The sequence below is a fragment of the Desmodus rotundus genome, chromosome 11, assembly GCF_022682495.2.
Source record: "Desmodus rotundus isolate HL8 chromosome 11, HLdesRot8A.1, whole genome shotgun sequence".
Classification (NCBI taxonomy): domain Eukaryota; kingdom Metazoa; phylum Chordata; class Mammalia; order Chiroptera; family Phyllostomidae; genus Desmodus; species Desmodus rotundus.
In genome coordinates this window covers 2,019,823-2,038,583 of record NC_071397.1, presented here as the reverse complement: position 1 = coordinate 2,038,583, position 18,761 = coordinate 2,019,823, and the positions used below count along the sequence as shown (strand labels likewise).

The window sequence follows — 18,761 nt, the reverse complement described above, 5'->3', positions numbered from 1 at the left end:
CCCTCCACCTCCGTGACCTTGGACACTGAGACCACGTTTGGGTCCTGGCTCTGCTCGTGTAAGCTATGCGACCTTGGGTAAGTCCCTTCCTATCTCTGGGCCTCAGTTTCCTCTTTTATAAAATGGGAATACTATGACCTCCTTGAGGAAATTATGAAGGATTCTGGTTTGTGTAACGAAGTAACGCCACACCCTTACCACCTGCCAGCTGCCGTGCAAGCGGCTCACACGAACTTCCCCACCTGACCCACACACCAACCCCGAGCACGAACATCACCATCCCCAGTTTACAGGTGGAGAAAGTCAGGTACACAGAAGGTAAGTGCCCGGTCGACGGTCACGTGCTAGTGACAAATGGGACACGAATCCGTGCCTTCCTCTGTCCACCGCACTTCCTCCCACAGTGCACTGCCACCCAGCAGGCTCTCAGGCCGCAGCCGCCACCACCCCCACTATTATCACTAAGGGGCGTTCTCTGTCTTCCCCACGCTGCGCTGGACGCAGGTTCTCAGCCAGCATCTGTGGCGTGCATGCCTGAGTGGGTCGAAGAAGGAATGAATGAATACACAAAGATTGGGGCCGTTACTATGGCAGACCCAGTGACTTCTGTACCCAGGCACGGTGGCAGCAAACACAGGGCAGGCTTCATTAGCTCAGGCCTCACTTCCAAGTTGCCTGGAACCTGTCATCGGAGCCGTGACAGGTTCACTGAAACCACTGTGGCCAGCACCTCAGGGCTCAGGCCGGGGTTGTTTCCTTTCCTACACAGATCTAGAGCTGGACTGTGTAATCAGGGAAGGCTTCTGGGAGGAGGTGGCACACAGGCTGAGCCTTGATTGCTGTGTGCGGACCATGTACAGGTTTAAGGGAGAGAAAGGCACAGAGCGTGGGTAGATGGGAAACAGCTGGGAGATGGGAGGGAGGAAGAGGGTGAGACAGCCTGAGGGGGACAGGAAAGCCTGACAGAGCAGCCTGGCTGGGGGAGGACGGCAAAGGGAGCAATGCAGCTTCAGGGTGGCCTCCTGAGGTAACTGCTCGAGGGCCTGCCCCCTGTCTCTTTAACAGATATCACCTCCACGTGTACCTGCTGATCCTCCCACCTGAGGAGCTGGACCCTCTCTGCTACCTCTAAATCTGCCCCTCCCACCTTCCCCTCCACATGCTGCCTGCACCCCGATAGGCTGGTTCTGCCCCCTACAACCCCTGAGGAGCCTCCGAACCCTCCCCTTTCAGGACCCACATCTGGTTTTCAGGGTTACTCTAATGGTCTCTCCAGCCCTCCTTCCAATCTCGGCCCTGGTCCCTCCCAGAGTTTTTACTGCGGTATTTCCCAGTGCAGTCCCCCCTGCCAGCTCATCCCCTCCCAGTCTGCCAACCCCTTATGTTCCAGCACCCACACCCGCAGATCTGGAACCAGGGCACAGGGCGCAGGGCCAGGGGCCTGGCGCAGAGCCACGCAGCAGGTGTGGGGAGGGGACAGAGTGCTCAGAAGATGTGGCCCACTCCGATGCGGGTGATGGGGAGCCCAGTCTGCTGACACCCCTAGCGAGAGAGCAAACTGAGGCCAGGCAGGACTTAGAGAGAGCGCAGAGGGGCTTGTGAGCCCAGGGACAAGAAAAGGGGTGGTCTAGGTGGGGCTGGTAGGCAGGCCCCTGGGGGGTGGGGGAGGCTGGAGGGGCTGCAGAGCCCAAGCAGGGGCACACAGAGAGGGGGTCAGTCAGGGAGCGGCTGCGTACAGGGCAGGAGGCGGGACCTGTGGGGCAGGGGCTGGGTAGCCAGCAGGGGTGGAGGGTACTGTTCTTACCCCTTTCAACACCTCGTCCAGGTGGTCTCGGAACTGCATAAACAAGTTGATCTTCCAGCTGGTGTTGCAGTTTACGGAGTTGACCTGGGGAAGGGCGGAGAGACCCCTGACATCAGGCAGACTCCCAGCCTTTGGGAAGTGGGCAGCACTGAAGGCCTGGAGAGGGGCGAGGGGAGGACCAGCCCAGCCCACCCCCACTAGAGCACAGGAGGGGGTGTCTTCTCCCAGCCCGGGCCCTCAGACCACAGCCCAGCTGCCCTGGGGCTGCAGACCTGTGGGGTGGAGAATGGGGGCAATGCTGGGAGACAGGTGGGGAAGGGGGGCTGTACCCTCAGAGGTGTGGGGTCACCTCACCCCCACAGGGCTGGTCCCACCACCCCGCTCACCTCCTTGCAGCCGGCATTGTCGCTGAGCTCATAATTGCTGGCATGCAGAGGCTGCCCAGCGTTGACCGGATTCAGGATCACCTTGTCCCCCACGACCACCTATGGGGACAGGTGGGCCAGGGTGAGGGTGGGAAGGGCCAGGCCTCCTGGCCTCTCTCTGGTCTCAGTCTGCCCTTCTAAGAAATGCCCGTGACCTGATTCACTCCCCACATCGAAGACCCTACAGAAGTCCCTCTGCAGCTGTGGCCTGCTCCTCCCACCAGGCCCCCCCAGCCCAGCACCATCCTCACATTGTCCCCATTGCTCCGCAGCTTCCAGAAGGGCTGGATGAAGAGCCAGGAGCCCTCGTTGCCCGTGGCATCCAGCGTCACCCGCATGGCGTTCTTCTCCAGCAGGGCCGGCAGCCGCTTGTTCACGGTCAAGTACTTGTTGCTCTTCATGTGCAGGAGCTGGAGGCAGGTGGGGCCAGCCCTTCAGAGAGGGGTCCCTGGGGGACCCGCTGGGCCCTCGGGCACAGCTGGACGCACACAGAGACAGACCAAGACACACGCAGTCACACACACAAACGCACACCCGTCGGGCTCCCGGGCGATCACAAAAACAGAAGCTAGCACTGTGCTGGACACCTTGCAAGCGTCATCGCATATGATCTTACAGCAGCCAAGGCGGAAGTGCCGTCCCGGGCCTGACTTTACAGGTGGAGAAACAGAGGCACCGGGAAGGTCAGGTGCCTCTGTCACAGGGCCACGACCTGAACCCAGACCACGGGGCTCCAAAGTCTGTGCTGGTGGCTGCCGCACTGAAGACGCACCCTTGGACACAGCTACTCATGCCTCCCACAGAAGCAGATACGCACTCACAGGGACGGTTCCAGAGCCACCCACTGGGGACAAAACTCCCAGAGGGCATGTCAGCTGGCACCCCTCACCCAAGAGCAGCCCAGGCATCCTCAGGGGGAGACGCAGGGCCTCACCTGGATCACACTGCCGTACTTGACGACGTCCCCATGCACCTTCTTGTTCTCGGTGTCGTTCTGCTTCTGCTCCATTTGGGCTGCGTGCTGTGCAGACATATGCACGGTGGACACACGCAGCCCCTGACACTGTACAGAGGCTGCCTGGCCCGCTCCCTCCCACTACTGAGAGGGAGTGAGGCTCCCAGCGTGGAGGGGCAGCCTGAGGCCATACAGCCTGCAGCCTGGGGTCCGCCATCACCTCCCTCTGGAGAGGACATGCCAGGCAGCCCCAGAGCCCCCACCCCAGCAGACACTGAAGCTGAGCCTCACTACCCCTATCTCACCAGACTCCTGATGCCCCAACACAAGACCCTGCCCCAGCCCAAATGCTGGCAGGCATGCTTGGTGTCACCGCTTCCTCCTCCTCCACTGTGACCCTCCACCCAAAACTGTGTGTGCTCCCAGGCCACTGCCTCCAGGGAGCCTTCCCAGACCGGCTACAACCAACTCTGATGGATCCAACTCTGATGGCCTTGAGGAGTTGGTTTGCATCCCATGAGGGACACCTTTTTAGGCACTTCTGTCACATTCGACTGCAAGCTGCCCCAGGACAGGCTCTGTCGCCCCCGTCTGACAGGGTTCCTGGAGGCAGGGGCTCTGTCGCCCCCATCTGACAGGCACTCACTGAGAGTGCTGGCCCCTCTGCCCCTTTCTTCTCCTCAGTCCCATTACCCAGGTCTCGCAACCGAGGCTGGGGTGAGGGTGGCTGCTGGGGAGTCTCGCTGTGTACATGCAATTTTCCGCAGACCCACAGTGTGTGGCCGTGACCACATGTGGTTCTGAATGTGTGTTGGTGCACCTGTGAGGACCCCGCATCCAGGCCAGATCCCCAGTTCAGACTTGGGCTGTGTCAGCAGCAGGGAGGAGCCTGTGACAGCCCCCAGCTCAGGGAGGGAGATGGGGGTACTTATAACAGAGCTCAGGCAGCCCACACCAGCACCCCCTCCAGCCCAATGCACAGCTGTGGGGCAGGGCCACCCTTCCCCCATCTCACGCCGACTCCTCAGGACAAGGGACACAGGTAAGTCTGCATGGGGGTGGAGGCACCAGGGCAAAGGGGGTCCCAAAGGCAGGCTGCAAAGGTGCTGACCCAGACAAAGCCTCCTGCTCTCTGTTCCATGGGGCCTGGGCTCTGGGCCCCGCGCTCTGTCCAGAGAGGACCACCCTGACTGTGACTGGGTCACTGCCCCGAGATGCCCATGAGCAACCACAGGCCCTGGCACCGGGCACCGTCCGTGTGTCCAAGGAACCCAAGGAGGCTCAGAGACCCAGGCGCTGTCTAGTCCCTATTGCAAACTCACAGAATGACCGTGGACAGCCCAGGCCCCGCACTCTATAAGACAAGGGGAGGAGTTAAGACTAGTCCTCCAATCAGGTTCCCTGGGGCCCGTGGAAACCACGCCCAGCAGCACGGGTTGTTCGTGGCACCACGTGTCCGGCTGAAGGGCTGGTGGGAGCTGAACCCCAGTCCGCCTTCCACTCGCTGAACCACGTGCCCTGGCACAGGGCCGTGCCAGCCTGGAGGTGGGGATGCCTTCTTCCAAGTGGCACCAAGGGGCCATGTAGATGAGCGGGTCACCGAGAGGACACTACTGCCCCCCCCCCCCCCCCGCAACCTCACCTGGTTGCAAACACCTGTCTCTTGTATGCCGGGGCTTTAAAAACCCCTGAACTCCGCCACGGGGCCCACCAGCTCTGGCAAGAGAGGCCCTCCGTGAGCGCCCCGGTCCCGACGCACAGGGGGGCGCACACCTGCACACGCACCTGCAACTTCTGCAGCAGCACCACGTCGGCAATCTTCTCCTTGTCCTGCTTGGTCTGCTTGGCCTTCCAGTACTGCTTCTGGGCCGAGTAGCGGTTCATGGGACACACCTTGAAGAGGCAGTCTGCGGCGGGGCGAGAGTGGGGGAGGCGGGGTCATGCCGGGCTCAGGGCTCCCCCTCGGGAGGCCCCGGCCTGCAGCCCTGCCCTCTCATCCCACCTCAGCTCCCCGGTGGGGAGGCGGGAGAGGCAGGACCCCAAAGAACCTGGAGCCTCCTGTACTGAGTGGAATGGAAAGCCCCAGGTGCAGGTTTGAAAGCAGGGTCCCAGCTGAGACGTGGACACCTGCCCTCTGCCCCACACGAGCTTATCAGAAGGTCTTGGGCCCTCACCCCTCGCCCTGTCTGTGCCTGGCCTTCGTGGACACTGGCGACTGGCAGCTCACACCTGCGTCTTTCTCTGGCCAGCTGCCATCCTGCCCACAGATGACTGAGAAGTTATATCCTCCAGCCTCTCCCAAGGGACAGCCCGCCCAGTGGCTGATGCAGAGAGGTAACAGCCCGGCCTCTGGGAGACCGTCTGTGTGCCAGCCACCCCCAGCTCCCAGTGGGACCAGGCTGAGGTTCCTCTTCCCCTTCTGAAGCCACCCCCTTCCTCCGTTATCCCCTGCCCTGGGCGAGCGAGGCTCCTTCACTCTCCGGAGACCTCTCCTCAAATAATTCTCCCACCCTAGGGAACTTGACCTAGGATGGGGCCAATCAGACTTCCAGGAACAAACCGGAACGCTGCCCGCTTAGCAGCCTCGGACTCCAAAGGACAGATAAGGATGGGGCGGGAGTTCTGGGCACTGTTTTGGGCTTTGGCGTTTGGGGGAAGAGCTGGTTTTTGTTTGTGTTTTGCAGAAGAGATGAGCCTCTCAAACTGTGCAACATTTTAATAAAGACCTCTTTCCTTTCCCACCAAAAAAAAATTTCCAGGAACAAATTCACCATTCAATTTTTATTTTGGAAAGCACACTAAACACTATTCGTTTTCATAGGCCCAAACTCCAGAAGGGTGTCAGGTTTTTCTACTTATCAAAAGGAGGCGTGAGTTGGACAACCCTATACTGAATGCGGTGGGAGGGGATGGAGGACTTAGGGCCAAGGTGAAATGCTGGTACAGGAGGCCGCGCCTCTCCGACGGGAGCAAGGGCTGTGCTCTGAGGCAGTGAGCTCCCCGTCACAGGAAGGAATCACACCCTGGGCAAGGGGTGGGCTCACAGCCTGGAGGCCGTGCCCCCTCAGTAGCACAGTGCTCCAGCAGCATGGAACACAGGAGAGAGATGGTGACCCGGGCTGGAAGGGGGCCACTGGGGGAGCAGATCAGATCTGGGGAGCCCTCTCCTTCAGCCCCGCTCACCTACCCTCCAAAGGGAGGGCTATGTTCCTGCTCCGGTACAACTGGTCATCCAGCCCCTGGGAACTAAAAGTGAAACTGGATTTCCTGTCCAGCCCACGAGCAGGCAGAGGCCCCCTAGTGCCCTCAGGAGGAGAAACCGAGTGAGTCAAAGTTCCGAGAAGACAGAACTTCCGTGAAGGGAGGGAGAGATGGCCATCCCAAAAGCAGACGGAGCCGCCCAGGGCTGCGCTGCCCAGCCCACTCGGCGCACCAGCACAAGCGGGCCTCACTTCCAGAAACACACACGTGGTTTGTTAGAGGGAGTGTGTCTTTATGGGGTTCTGCTCAGCCCTCGAGAAGAAGCTGGGGTGTGACCCACTGCAGGAGGTCCTCTGCTTCTTCTGGCTGAGGTGGAGCTCCCAGGTCCCCCGGTCACTCGTACATCTCGCTGCCTTGTCGGAGACCGCCGGCCCCCAGCAGGAGCTGGGGGAGTGGGGCCACACCAGGGGGAGTTTTGAAAATGGGGGGGTGGTTTTGACTGTCCCAGTGATAAGGTCACAGCTGGCACTTAGTGGTCAGGACAGAGATGCTGGACGCCTGTGGCATGAAGACTTCCCTGCTGCGCCCTTGCAGGTGGACAGCTGCGGGCAGTGACCTGGGCCCGGAGTGGGGCGCACACGCCCACACACACACACACACACACACACACAGTCGTCTTTGCACGGACTTTTCCGGGGCTGCCACTCCGATGTAAACTGAGGGAGGACCGCCATACTTTGTGTTGCTCAGACTTCACCAGGAGATTTTTGCTGTTCCAGAACACGCATCGCTCACGGCCACGCCGAGCACTGGCGCTGCATTTGTGGCTGCGAGCTCGCGGCTCGGAGGCCGGCTTCCCTGGGCCTTCTGGTTGGCCCAACGTTTACTTCCAAGATACGCACCTACACTGCAGTTCTTGTTGATTTTACTGCATGTAAATATATAGAGACATATGTATATGTAGACACACACACACATATATAGACATGTATATATATATACAGAGAGAGAGAGAGAGACTGTGTCATACACCGCTTTCCTTTCGTGTCTTTCCCCGGCACGCTGAGAGAGCGCCACTGGCCCCGCGGCCTCCCCCCAGCTCCGGGCTCACTCAGCCCCTGGGCCCCGCCCCACTTCATATTATATAAATATGGATACGGATTGACTGCCTTACTTTTGGATTCCACTTCAGAATATTAAAGGAGCCAGCTCTGCGCCCGACAGGCCGCTCTGCTTGTGTCTGCCGCCCTCAGCGGGCTCGGAGGGGCAGGGCTGAGTGGAATGGAGCCCCTGACTGAGTCCCCAGCCCCTGGACCGGGGCTCAGGGACGTCTGCCACATGAACACATGAATCTACAACGACACCCTCACGACAGCCACGAAAATGTAAGAATGAAGAACAGAAAACTCCCTCATGCGCAAGGCGGGGCTTGAACTTATCCTTGACGGGAGGAAAAGGATAAGATGAGTGCGGGGGGAGGCAAGACCGGGGTGCAGGAGGCGGTGAGGCACGCTGCCACACATCAGGGCTCCACGCTGAGGCGGAGGGGAGGGGTCGTCGGGCCCAGAGGGAGCCTGCAGCCTGGAGGGCGGCGAGGCCGAGGCCCACAGGCCTTGGCCATCTGAGCTCCCTGGCCTCCCACAGCCCACCTCCCTGCACCCCCGGTCCAGACAGGAGGAAAGGAGGAAAGAGAGATGACGCCCCAGGTCACTCAGCTCACCTAGTAAACACACACTCAGGTCAGCATTTCCTGAACCAATGTGGGGCTTCTGCTACACTCCACCACGGAACGGAGAACAACCTGACAACCGGACTTCTCACACAGATGTCATTTGAAGACTTCTTAAAGCACTGGCAAGATGGAAGGAATCATCCGGCCAGGACAGAAGATCAAAGGGGAAGCCAGGGAGACACACCCCCAAGCTACTTTCACCCTGAGAGTGTTTGCTGATGCCAGAAGACATTAACTTTTATTAGGACAGCTTCCCCAGTGACAGGGACAGAAATCTGAGCCTGGGCCCACGGAAGGGGGGAAATCCTCCCCTCGGAACAGTTCCTTCTGCGCTGCTGGAACCCCCCCCCACCCCCGGGCGGTGCAAAACCCCAGACTTGAGCTTGGCCTCAGTGGTCTCGCACCGGGGCGCCCCAGGAATCCGGCAGCACACCCTCTGTGGAGGCGGGGACCCCCCCCACTCCACAATCACTCAACACCAGCGTTTCAAATGCAACGAGTCTGCAGTCCAAGGTAACCGGGAACTCTAGAGAACACGATGCCACAGGGGGAACTTCAGACAGACGTCATCAGACGTAAACCAGAAATGCCTACTCTGCTTAAATCAATTAAAAAACAAAAAACAGAAAACAAAACCACTTGAGGAACTCTGGAGAGAACAGCAAACTACACAGTGACCCAGCAGACTGGAAAAGAACCAAATGGAATTTCTAGAAATAAAAAAGCTTCAATAACCAAATCTAAAGCTCACTGAACGTATTTAACTGCATAGTCAGAGCTTAAGAAAGAAGTACTGAAATGCTAACAGCCATTCCTGTGGTTGGTGCATTCTAATTCTGTTCTACCCGATTCTTCAAAAGATGATTGAGCCCCGTCAGAGGGACTCTTCAGCCCAAGCGTGCGTCGCGCCGGAAGCCGTGTCTGAGAGAAACACATTGCGTCGGGATCCCACGGGAGGGCTGAAGCCAGATGTGATCCCTCCCTGCTCCTGACTCCTCTCTAGCTTTCTCGGAAACATACTAGCTTGTCCAATTCATCTTTTTCTCTTACATGCTCCTCCCTTAGAGCCTTACCCACAAACGTGTCAGAAAATGCTTGTTGAGTGGATAAATAGAGCCCTCCGAAATGTTTGCGGACCAGCCCACGCACACCTCCATGCTTGTACTGTGCTGTGCCTTTTACCCAAAAGCAGCCCTGCCAGAACCCCACCGGAGCCAGATCTGCCTTCTCACCACACCGCAGGGCAGCGGCAGAGAGCAGGAAGGCTGAGCCCACACAAGAGCCCAGCATCAAAGGCCCGGAGCAAAGACTGGGTCCAGGGGTTCCTACGGCAAAGACGGTGTGTGCGGGGGGCACGTGCCTGTGGGTGACGCGGGCACCTGGCCTGCAAAGCTGCAGACAAGAGGACCTTCACTTACTAAAGAAAATCAAGGGCCATTCCCTGAAACGGAGTAAGGTATCTGACACTGCAAAGGTCACCGCCACTGCATAGATCATCTGGCAGGAAGTCCTAGGTCCCCCGGGGGGCGTGGCAGGTCTGGGCGAGGCCCGGGAACACGCATTTTAAAGGCATTCCCCCCCGCCCTCCACACACACACCCCCAAAAATGGTTCTGATACTCAGGAAAGTTTGAAAGGCACCTGCAGGAGCTTTCAAGGCAAGAACAGCCGAGAGAATAAAGTTCCACAGGCACAATCACGTGTAAGCTCTGCACAAATCACGCAAACAGCAGTTTTTAACTTTTTCACCATTTAGACTCGACTTACAGAACAAGACAACCAAGACTCCAGGGTGGTTACGGAAGAGAACGAGAAGCGTATTCTGTCCAGATGCTGTGGAACTCGATGCTGAGTGTGCGCGCGGCAGTGACGGACGGGAAGGAGACCAGGGCAGCGTGCTTGGGAGCGGACAGAATGAGACACGGGTGAACTATGATACTCAGGTGTACAGAGGAGACAGTGGAGACGCTGCAACAACAGCGACAGGGGCTGTTGGGAGGGCAGCGGAGAGAAACGTGGAGGAGCGGGCCTAGGAAGCGAACTTCTGGAATAAGCCGAACGTATGGAGACCCGGACGCGGCTGGCAGGAGACACAGGGGCAAGAGCTCAGTGGGACTGCTCACCCTGCCGTGCTGCCCGAGGGGCCGCAGAACCGTGCAGCCCCAGCAGGGGCAACGGGCGGGCTTGCTCAGTATCACAGGACTCCCCCCAACCCTTGGACTCAGCAGCCTCACCGCCGGTCCGTTCTAAGAGCACACCTGCACTCGTACAAAATGACGAGGGACGAGGGTGCTCCATGCAGCGCGGGCAGGAATGATAAAGATTAGCAACAGCCCAGGTGCCCCTCGGAGCGACGGGTTACGTCGCACAGCAGGGCCACGCAGCACAGCAGGGCCACGCAGAGGAGCGCACTGGGCTGTCGGAGCAAGCGCGTGCAAACCTGAGGCCCCGCGCTACGGGGGTGAAGCCCGGCACAGAAGGGCGAACACTGCCTGATTCTGCCTGCATGAGGTCCTTAGAAGAGTAAAATTCACAGCGACGAGAAGCAGGATGGTGGGTGCCGGGGCAGGGGTGGAGGGAACAGAAAGAGAGTTATTATTTAGTGGATACAGAGTTTCAGTTTTACGGGGATGGGTGGTGGTGACGGCTGCGCAATGACAATGCGCCTCATGCCACTCCACTGTGCACTCAAAAATGGTCAAGGTGGTAAACTTTACATTAAGGATATTTACCACAATTTTAAAAAGAAACATGTTTTAAGTGCTTGAAACTATAATCGATAGGAATACTAGTTTCAATTTGTCCAGGATGTGGAACAAAAATGAGTTCTTAAATGAAAAACAAGAAGAAGAGCTCTGGCCAGGTGGCTCAGGTGGCTGTGAGTTCAATCCCCAGTCAGGGCATATACAGGAGGCAACCGATCAACGTTTCTTTCTCTCTCTCCCCCTCCTCTCTCTCTAAAATCAGTAAATAAGTAAATATATCCTCAGGAGAGAATTAAAAAAAAAAAAAACCAGAAATGCAATCTTGCGAGGACCTTGAATTAAGCCCGGTGAGACCTGTGTCAAACTTCTGACCTACCACGAGATAATAAATTTGTAAAAAAAAAAAAGAGGAAGTTTCAAGATCCCTTATGCAAATATAGAAAGATCTCCAATAGAATAAACGCACAGGCTATAAAGTAGAAACAGCAAAGAACAGAACAGCGCACATGGAATGCTACCTCTACACAAGGAGAGAGGGACCATCTGACTCTACAGGTTTGCATTTGCATAAAGAACCCCGGGGGGGGGGGGGGCGGCGGGGGGGGGGCACACAGGAGACACCAAGGGAAGTGGTTACTGAAGGGACAGTAGGAGGGGCAGACTCTTTGCCTATATTTGCACGACGTGTTGAGGCTTTAACGGTATGAATAAATTACCTGGCCAGATTTTCAAACACGGTCGTCCCAGGAGACAGGACGGGGGGGGGCGAGTGAGGGTGGGGTGGGGGCACCATTGCTTCCATCTCCCTCCTGGAGCATGTCTTTGTATTACTTTCATAAAAGGGGGTGGGGGAGCCCTAACTGGCGTGGCTCAGTTGGTTGGGCATCATGCCAAAAAGCAAAAGGTTGCCGGTTCAGTTCCTGGTCAGGGCACATGTGTGGGGCAACTGATGGATGTTTCCCTCTCACATCAGTGTTTCTCTTCCTCTCCCTCCCTCCCTTCCCCTGTCTAAAACTAAAAATTTAAAAAAAAAAAAAATTCTAAGGAAAAAAGATTAAGAACAAATTTTTAAGTGGCCAATAAACATATGAAAAGATGCTCCAACTCACTAGTAGTCAGAGGAATAGAAATCAAAACCACAGTAAGACGGCACTTCACACCCAGAGGGCTGGAGGAAATGTACGTGCGGCAAAGCTGAGGGAGCAAGGGTGGAGGTAGAGCCAGCGGCCGGGAGAGGGGTGAGCGGACACAGCCCGCATGGAAGGCAGCAGGGCCTTCCCTCCCACCCAGGACCCTCCGCCCTCAGGACGTGTGAGCCCAGGAGATGCACACACCTGCACGGACGCTCGATCGCCGCAGCGGAGCTGACAATGACCAAAACTGGAAGTGAGCTGAGTGGCCGTCAACAGGAGAACCGACAAACGGATTGTGGTTTGCTCACCAGTGGAATGTTATTACGTAGCAACTAAACAGATGAACTAGAGCCACGGTCGTCAACACAGACAAACCTCAAAAACAGCGCAAGATGAAAAAGCGCAGAAAGACCTGGACAGACGGCCACCTGTAACACACAGCAGCGTGAAAGCAGGAAGCGGTCCCCGTCTCGGTCTAGGATACAGCCCTGTGTATGGTCAGCAAGGGCAGAAAAGCAGGCCCCAGAGCGACGGACACATACCACTTTTTGAGAGGGTTTGCCTGGGGAGAGGGCGGGAGGGGAGAGGGTCAGGGGTCAACACAGAGGGCTCAGGCCACTGGCATGACGGTTACGTTTTTAAAGATGCAAACATCCGAAATAAACATGGTTAAGAGGATTCGATAAGAGCGCCGTGGTGGGTACGTAGGTGTGTGCTATTTTTCTCTTTTCTGTAGAGTCGATGTCTTAATAATAATAAAAATACCAATAAACTGGGCTTAGAAGGTGGACAGGTAGAGCAGAGGCATAAGGGTGGTGGGGGGACCCCTGCACAGGGAGGCTACCTCATCAGCCGCTCCTCACACTTGCCCCCACCAGTCTGGGAGAGCAAGTGAGCCCTGCACATTTTCCTGGGCTTGCTGTAGCTGGGGCTGTGAGCTCTGACTTCCCCTAGACAGAGGGGGAGGTGTGGGTCACCTGAGGCCCCAGCCTGGAGTTGGACAAAGAGAAAGGGCTCATGGGAGGAACATACCCAGACCCTGGGCCACCAGCAGCACACAATTCAGAGCAGCCACAACCGGAAGACCCGTACAGCAAACCAGAGGTCTGGGAGCCTGGGCTGGCATTAGGCGCTCCATGCACTGGGACACCAGCAGCCTGGGCCTCCCAGGGCTCTGCAGACTCGGGGAAAGAATTCCCAGACATGCTGGGGCTTGGGATGGCCCTGAAAGATGGCTAGCGCTGAAACCACAAACAAGGCGCCAATCAGGGGCGGAAGGAGGCCGGGTGGGGGCTTCACTCAGCAGGTGAAGGAGATCCAGCCTCAAACTGGTGGGGGGAAGAGGGACAGCCCACAGTCCCAGCAATGGCTAGCCTACCCCAGGGTGACCTTGGGACACAGCCATTCCTGACCACCTCTAGCCAACTTCTTAAGTGCCTGCCACGGCCCCAGGTCCTTGCTGGGACCTCCCAGGGCCTGGATATTTGCAGGAGTCAGGGGACAAAGAGCGCAAGGACTCTCCTTTCACCTTTCTCTTCTCTGGGTTTCAGCGTCAAAACTGAAGAGGCTGGAGTCCATCTCTCATCCCAGGTTCTAATGCTCCAGCTTGGACCCACCAGCCCAGAGGGACCTCGGCCTGCCTCCCTCCAACACCGCAGGCCAGGGTCTGGGGCTGAGACGCAGGAGGAGACGGGAGGCTGAGGCAGGGAGCTGGCTGGGCCCATGAGTTGGCACCACTTCTGGACAGTAGGGAGGGCCCTGCTCACAGGCTTTGGGGAAAGGGAAGGAAGAGAAAGCCAGGGAGCGGGAAGGAGTGATAGGAGAAGGGCAGGGAGTCGAAGAAGCATCTCTCTCGCTAAGTGGCGTTTTCGTCATCGGAAACTGTCCCCAACCTCCATGCACTGAAACTCTGGGCAAATCCTCCTCTGCCACATCGACTTCTGTCACCGCCTGCCACACCGCAGGGCTGACTGCACGCACATTCTCCTCTCGGCTCCAGTCCCTCTCTGACCTGGGGGGCCCACCCTCGGGGCCCTCACCGGCTCACTCTCCCTTACTAAGCTCTTCCCCAGATTTGCCTAAATCCCTCAGCTGGACAGGAGATCTGCCCCCTCCAGCAGCAGCTTCAAAGCCCTCCCGATCCTGGCTGCAGGAGAGCCCCCAGCCCCTGCTCTATCCACTCACAACCTTCAGGACCCAGAGCAGCCAGGCCCGAGAGAGGTGGCCCAGGCAGAGGCAGCCGGAGCGGGGCTGGTACATGACTTTATTCCTCACGTGTGCACTGGGCGCTCACCATGTGGCAGGCACTGCACGTAATACAGACAGAAATCCCTGCCCTGGTGGAGCCGATATTCTAGCGGAGGAGACAGATGATAAACAAACAAATAATTAAAACACATGGAATATGTCAGATTCGTGCTGTGGAAGGAAAAGAAGCAGAGAAGGGAGATTGGGAAGGAGGGACAGTTTTATATTGAGTGGGCAGAGAACACCCCACTAAGGAGAGGAGACCTGAAGCCGCGGAGAGCACGAGCCACGTGGGTATTTGGGTGAGAACCTTGCAGGCAGAGGGAACAGCAGGTGCAAAGGTGCAGAGGTGAGGGCATGGCTGGTACACGGGAGGAACAGCAGAGGCTGGTGCGACTGGAATGAATGAGAGAGACAAGGGGGAGAGGATGAGAGGAGAGGGCGCGGGGCCGAGGGGTCCATGGTGGCGAGGAAAGTCCAGTGCCACAGGCAGTCCCCACATATCCAGGCATGTCCCCTACGAAAGACCCCCTAAGCAAAGCCTCCACTCGCAGGCCCATGTTTGGAAGCAGGAGCTGAAGAGTAGACATGGGGACCCTCTGCAGGCTGGAAGGAACCCCCTCCCCATCTTCTCTGCACTACAGTGGACGGGCAAGGCCCAAGGCAGACAGCCAAGGACGCCAGAGGATTACCTCCAACCCTGCTCCCCTCCCAGCACCTCTCTCCAGGACAACTGCAGCCAATCTCTCCCCAGAGGAGCGGCCACGTGGGCAGACAAGGAGGCGGCGGTGGCCTGGCATGTTCCTGCCCGCTCCCACCCTGCCCTTCACGCCCGGGATGCATCTGTCTGGCTGTCTCCGCCTCACAGACATTCACAATAACACCTTACCCTGGCTGGGCACAGTGACAGTGGGGTACCTTTTAATCCTCACCAGGGCCCTGGGGCCTTCGGGGCGGAGCTGAGGAGCCCACTGACCACCAGGCCCGGAGGCCTGGAGGGAGGGCAGCGCCCAGGGTTACTCAGCGGGGCCGGGTCTGGGCTCCAGAATCTCCCTAGGGCAGGAGTCATCCACACCACATGGGGCCGAGGCCATAGCCAGGGTCAGAGAAGGGACCTGGAGACGCTCAGGGCCAATGAGATGCGGAGACTTAGCACAGAGAAGGGCTCTCACCCTGGGCCTCCTAACGCCTGGGGAAATTCTTCGCTCTCCCTCCCTTTTCCCTCAGAAAACACCCAGCCAAGCAGACAAAGAAAGCCCTGTGGCTGGTGGGGAGCTGGAGGGGGAGGGGCAGACCTCACCGGGAGTGGGTGCACTCTGAGAAGTGGGTGTGGCCCCGGAAAAAGAAGGAGAAGGGGCGGGGTGGAGAGGGCAGCAGTGCAGGCCCTGGGGGCTCCTCAGGCAGCAGCGGGAGGTCTCAGGCAGCCTCCTCTGACCAGCAGCTGGGGCTGCATGGGCTGAATGACTCAGTCCCAGGCCCACGACTCGGCAGCCTGGGAGGCGAGTTTGCAGCAGGAGTGGAGGTCTTACCTCGAAACTTCTTGGGGGGGTTGTCCAGGTCCCCAGCCGCAGGCTCCACCACACAGCGGTCATCCACCAGCCTGGGGGACAAGGCAGCTGGGTCAGCAGGAGAAAAGAAGCCCATCTCCCCACAGCATCCCTCCCTCGGGGCAGGGCATTGCAGGGCACCAGGGAGGCCTCCAAAGAAACCTCGCCATCACTGACAACCCCTCGCCATCAAGTCGTTCTCTTCCCTGTGAAAAGGCGAGATCTCTTGGAACTAGGGTGGGAGAGCCCCCAGGAAAAAGCCCAGAGACAGGCAACCACTCCCCGCCAGCCAGAGCTCGAGCTGTCCTGTGAGGTCGGCTGGCTGTCTGGGTCGTCACACTCTGCGGGTGCAGCTCTTGTGATAACCTGGACACCCAGCTTTCCAGATCTGAAAGGGCAGTGGGTGATGCAGGAGGAAGAGAGAAAGGAACCAAGAGAGACGAAGACAAAATCAGAAAGAGAAACAGAGCAAGGGAGGGAGGGAGGGGGAGACAGAGAGAGAAGGAAAAGACGAAAATAGACAAAAAGATAAGCAGGATAAGAAACAGAGGCAGAGAGAGACCAGAGGCAGAGGGACAGATGAGAAGCTCAGGAGAAACCACACCAGGGGGACAAGCCTTTGGGTCTCAAAGACAGGTCAATACATCTTGCACCTTCCCGGCCTCAGGCAGGCCCCATTCCACACCCTCCTCTTTACCCGCTTACAGCCGTGGCTGGGGTTAATCCCGAACCTCTGGAGGACATCCACCCACACACCCATTCCTCCATTCACTCTACATTTAAACGTCTTCGATGCCACCCGAGCCTCGAGAATAAACTCATGACGATCACCCACCATTTCAGAGGCCAGCTCTATCTCAGCACCTCCCAACTGTTACCTCTGAATTCTCAACAACTTCCCCACAAGGGGCTAGTCATTAGCGCCCTTTCACACAGGAGAAAACTGGGTTTGAACGTTGCATATGCAGCATGGGCGTGGGATAACCTCTGTGCACATTAGGGCCAGAAATAGGTACTACAACTCGTGTTTATTGTTCTGGGTACTGTGTGGGACCTGGCTACTGTGTGGGGAGGTCACAGTGAGAGCGTGGCTTGCACTGGGAGGACACTCCAGGTGTCCCTCCCTGTCCCCAGCCTCCCACACAGGCTCAGCCCTTGGCTCTCTCCCCTTCTCCATCTGAACTTACGCCCTTGGCCATTTCAGCCACCACTTACACTCACTGATGACGCCCCACAAGCCCCCTCCCCAGCCCGTTCCTCTTCCCCCCCAGTCCAGACTTGGAAACCTCACTGCCTACTTGGCATCTCCACTTGGACACCCCCAGGCATCGCCAACTAGGCTCCTGGATATCTGGCACTGCCTCTTCCCTCTGCCTGAAACCCGCTGCCCCAGGTAACCTCCTGGCTCCCTCCCTCGCCTCCTTCAGATCTTGGCTCAAATGGCCCGTTCCCCTGCACGCCCTCCCTCCCCCTCCTTTTCAAAATTGTAAATGGCTCTTTTCTGTGCTCCTCATCCACCTCCCTGACTCACTGTTCTCCACAGCACTTACTTATTGCGGTTACTGTCACCCCAGCCTCATGGGGTGGAACGCACACGAGGGCGAGGATGTGTCCGTTTTGCTACTTTCCGCATCCCCAGCATCTAGACCAGCGCCTGGCACAGAGCAGGCGCACACGAAGTACACACCGAGTGAATTAATGTATTTTACTAGCTGCTGAGGGAAGTACATGAAAAGCAAAAAATAAGGTCCTTCACTCAGGGAGTTTAAATCTTATTAGGAAGACAAGTCGCATACTCAGAAAAGTTAACGATATAAGGAGTGATGCACAGGTGCTGACTGGTGGGACCGGCTGCAGATTTCGTGGGAACTCAGGGGAGGAAGAGGTCAGAGCCTGGCCCATCCGCGAAGGTGTGAAAGAACAGGCAGGAACTGTGCAGAGCCCTGAATAATTCATAGAATTTCCTGTGAAGACATTAGTGAATCAGATTAGCTGGTTGTCTCTTGGCAAAGCCCTGAGGGGAGGGGACCTAGGAGGATAAGTTTTGGTGGGGGAGGAGAAAGAGCATTGGCTAGGGCCTGGGACCTGGCACTGCCAGCGGTGCTGGACAGCCCAGGGAAGAGGCTGGGGCAGCACCCCACGGCCCCCATCTTGACCAGCGCACAAGCCTTGTGGAGGTCCCTCCCAGAGACTCGCTGTCAGAGAACCTCATCCTCACCATGGACTCCTCCCCTCCCCTGGGAGCTCCCTGTCTGGCTCCCACGTGCCCTGAAAAACGACACACAAATCCAGATGCCAGGCTTGCTTTTCGTAATCTCCCTGGCACAAATCCACCTGGCCATTATGTGGGTGTGCATCAGTCCCCACCCACTCGGGCACAGCTTCCGAAGCCCTGATGTCTCCAGCTCAGCCCCTCCCTAGAGCCCAGGGGTCTAGAAAGCATTTTGGGAGTGCAAGCTGAAGCCATTTAGAGAAGGGGAGGGACTGGGCAGGGGGAGGATTTCAAACAAGGCTGGGAACATCCCAAGCCTGCACAGAAACGGTCTGTAGGAGGGACCACAGCAGAGCGGCAAGCCGTGGGGGGGGCTCCCTCCCTAAGGATCACGAAAACAAGGTCATCAGATGGGACTTTCGGAGGTTCCTCCCAGCTCCGACATTCCACAGTCCGTCCTTCACGTGTGGGTCCCGGGCTCGCAGAATCAACATGGCCTGGGAACTCCGGGCTACTGCTGTGCACCCCTTCCCAGGAACCTCTAGGGGTGGCTGGCACCTTGCACTCCTCACCTTTTTAATTTTCATTCGGCACTTAGGGCAGCCCCCGACCTAGCCTGTAGGCAAAAAAGGCGGCCATCCGCAACAGGTTGAGAAAGTTCCGACTGTCCCCAAGCGCCCCAGCAGGGCCTCCTCCCCTCCATTCCTCTCTAGGGCTGAGGCTTCCTATGAAGGTGCTATCGGGCGGGCGGTGTGCGGTGGAGGGGGTGGAGTGGGCCAGAAGGGTGGTGCGTGGGGCCAT

At 57.8% G+C, this 18,761-nt stretch overlaps 1 protein-coding gene across 2 annotated transcripts in view; it reads right to left on the bottom strand.

The window, feature by feature from the left end:
* Window positions 1-18,761, bottom strand: part of ITPR3 (inositol 1,4,5-trisphosphate receptor type 3) — a 62,180-nt gene that overhangs the window by 32,842 nt on the left and 10,577 nt on the right. For both annotated transcript variants that reach the window (XM_053913717.2, XM_053913718.1), the window contains 6 exons: window positions 15,731-15,801; window positions 4,970-5,091; window positions 3,164-3,250; window positions 2,481-2,639; window positions 2,191-2,289; window positions 1,805-1,888 (listed from right to left, as the gene is read on the bottom strand). In XM_053913717.2, coding sequence (XP_053769692.1) covers window positions 1,805-1,888; window positions 2,191-2,289; window positions 2,481-2,639; window positions 3,164-3,250; window positions 4,970-5,091; window positions 15,731-15,801 — 622 coding nt within the window. The remainder of the gene's footprint in view (window positions 1-1,804; window positions 1,889-2,190; window positions 2,290-2,480; window positions 2,640-3,163; window positions 3,251-4,969; window positions 5,092-15,730; window positions 15,802-18,761) is intronic.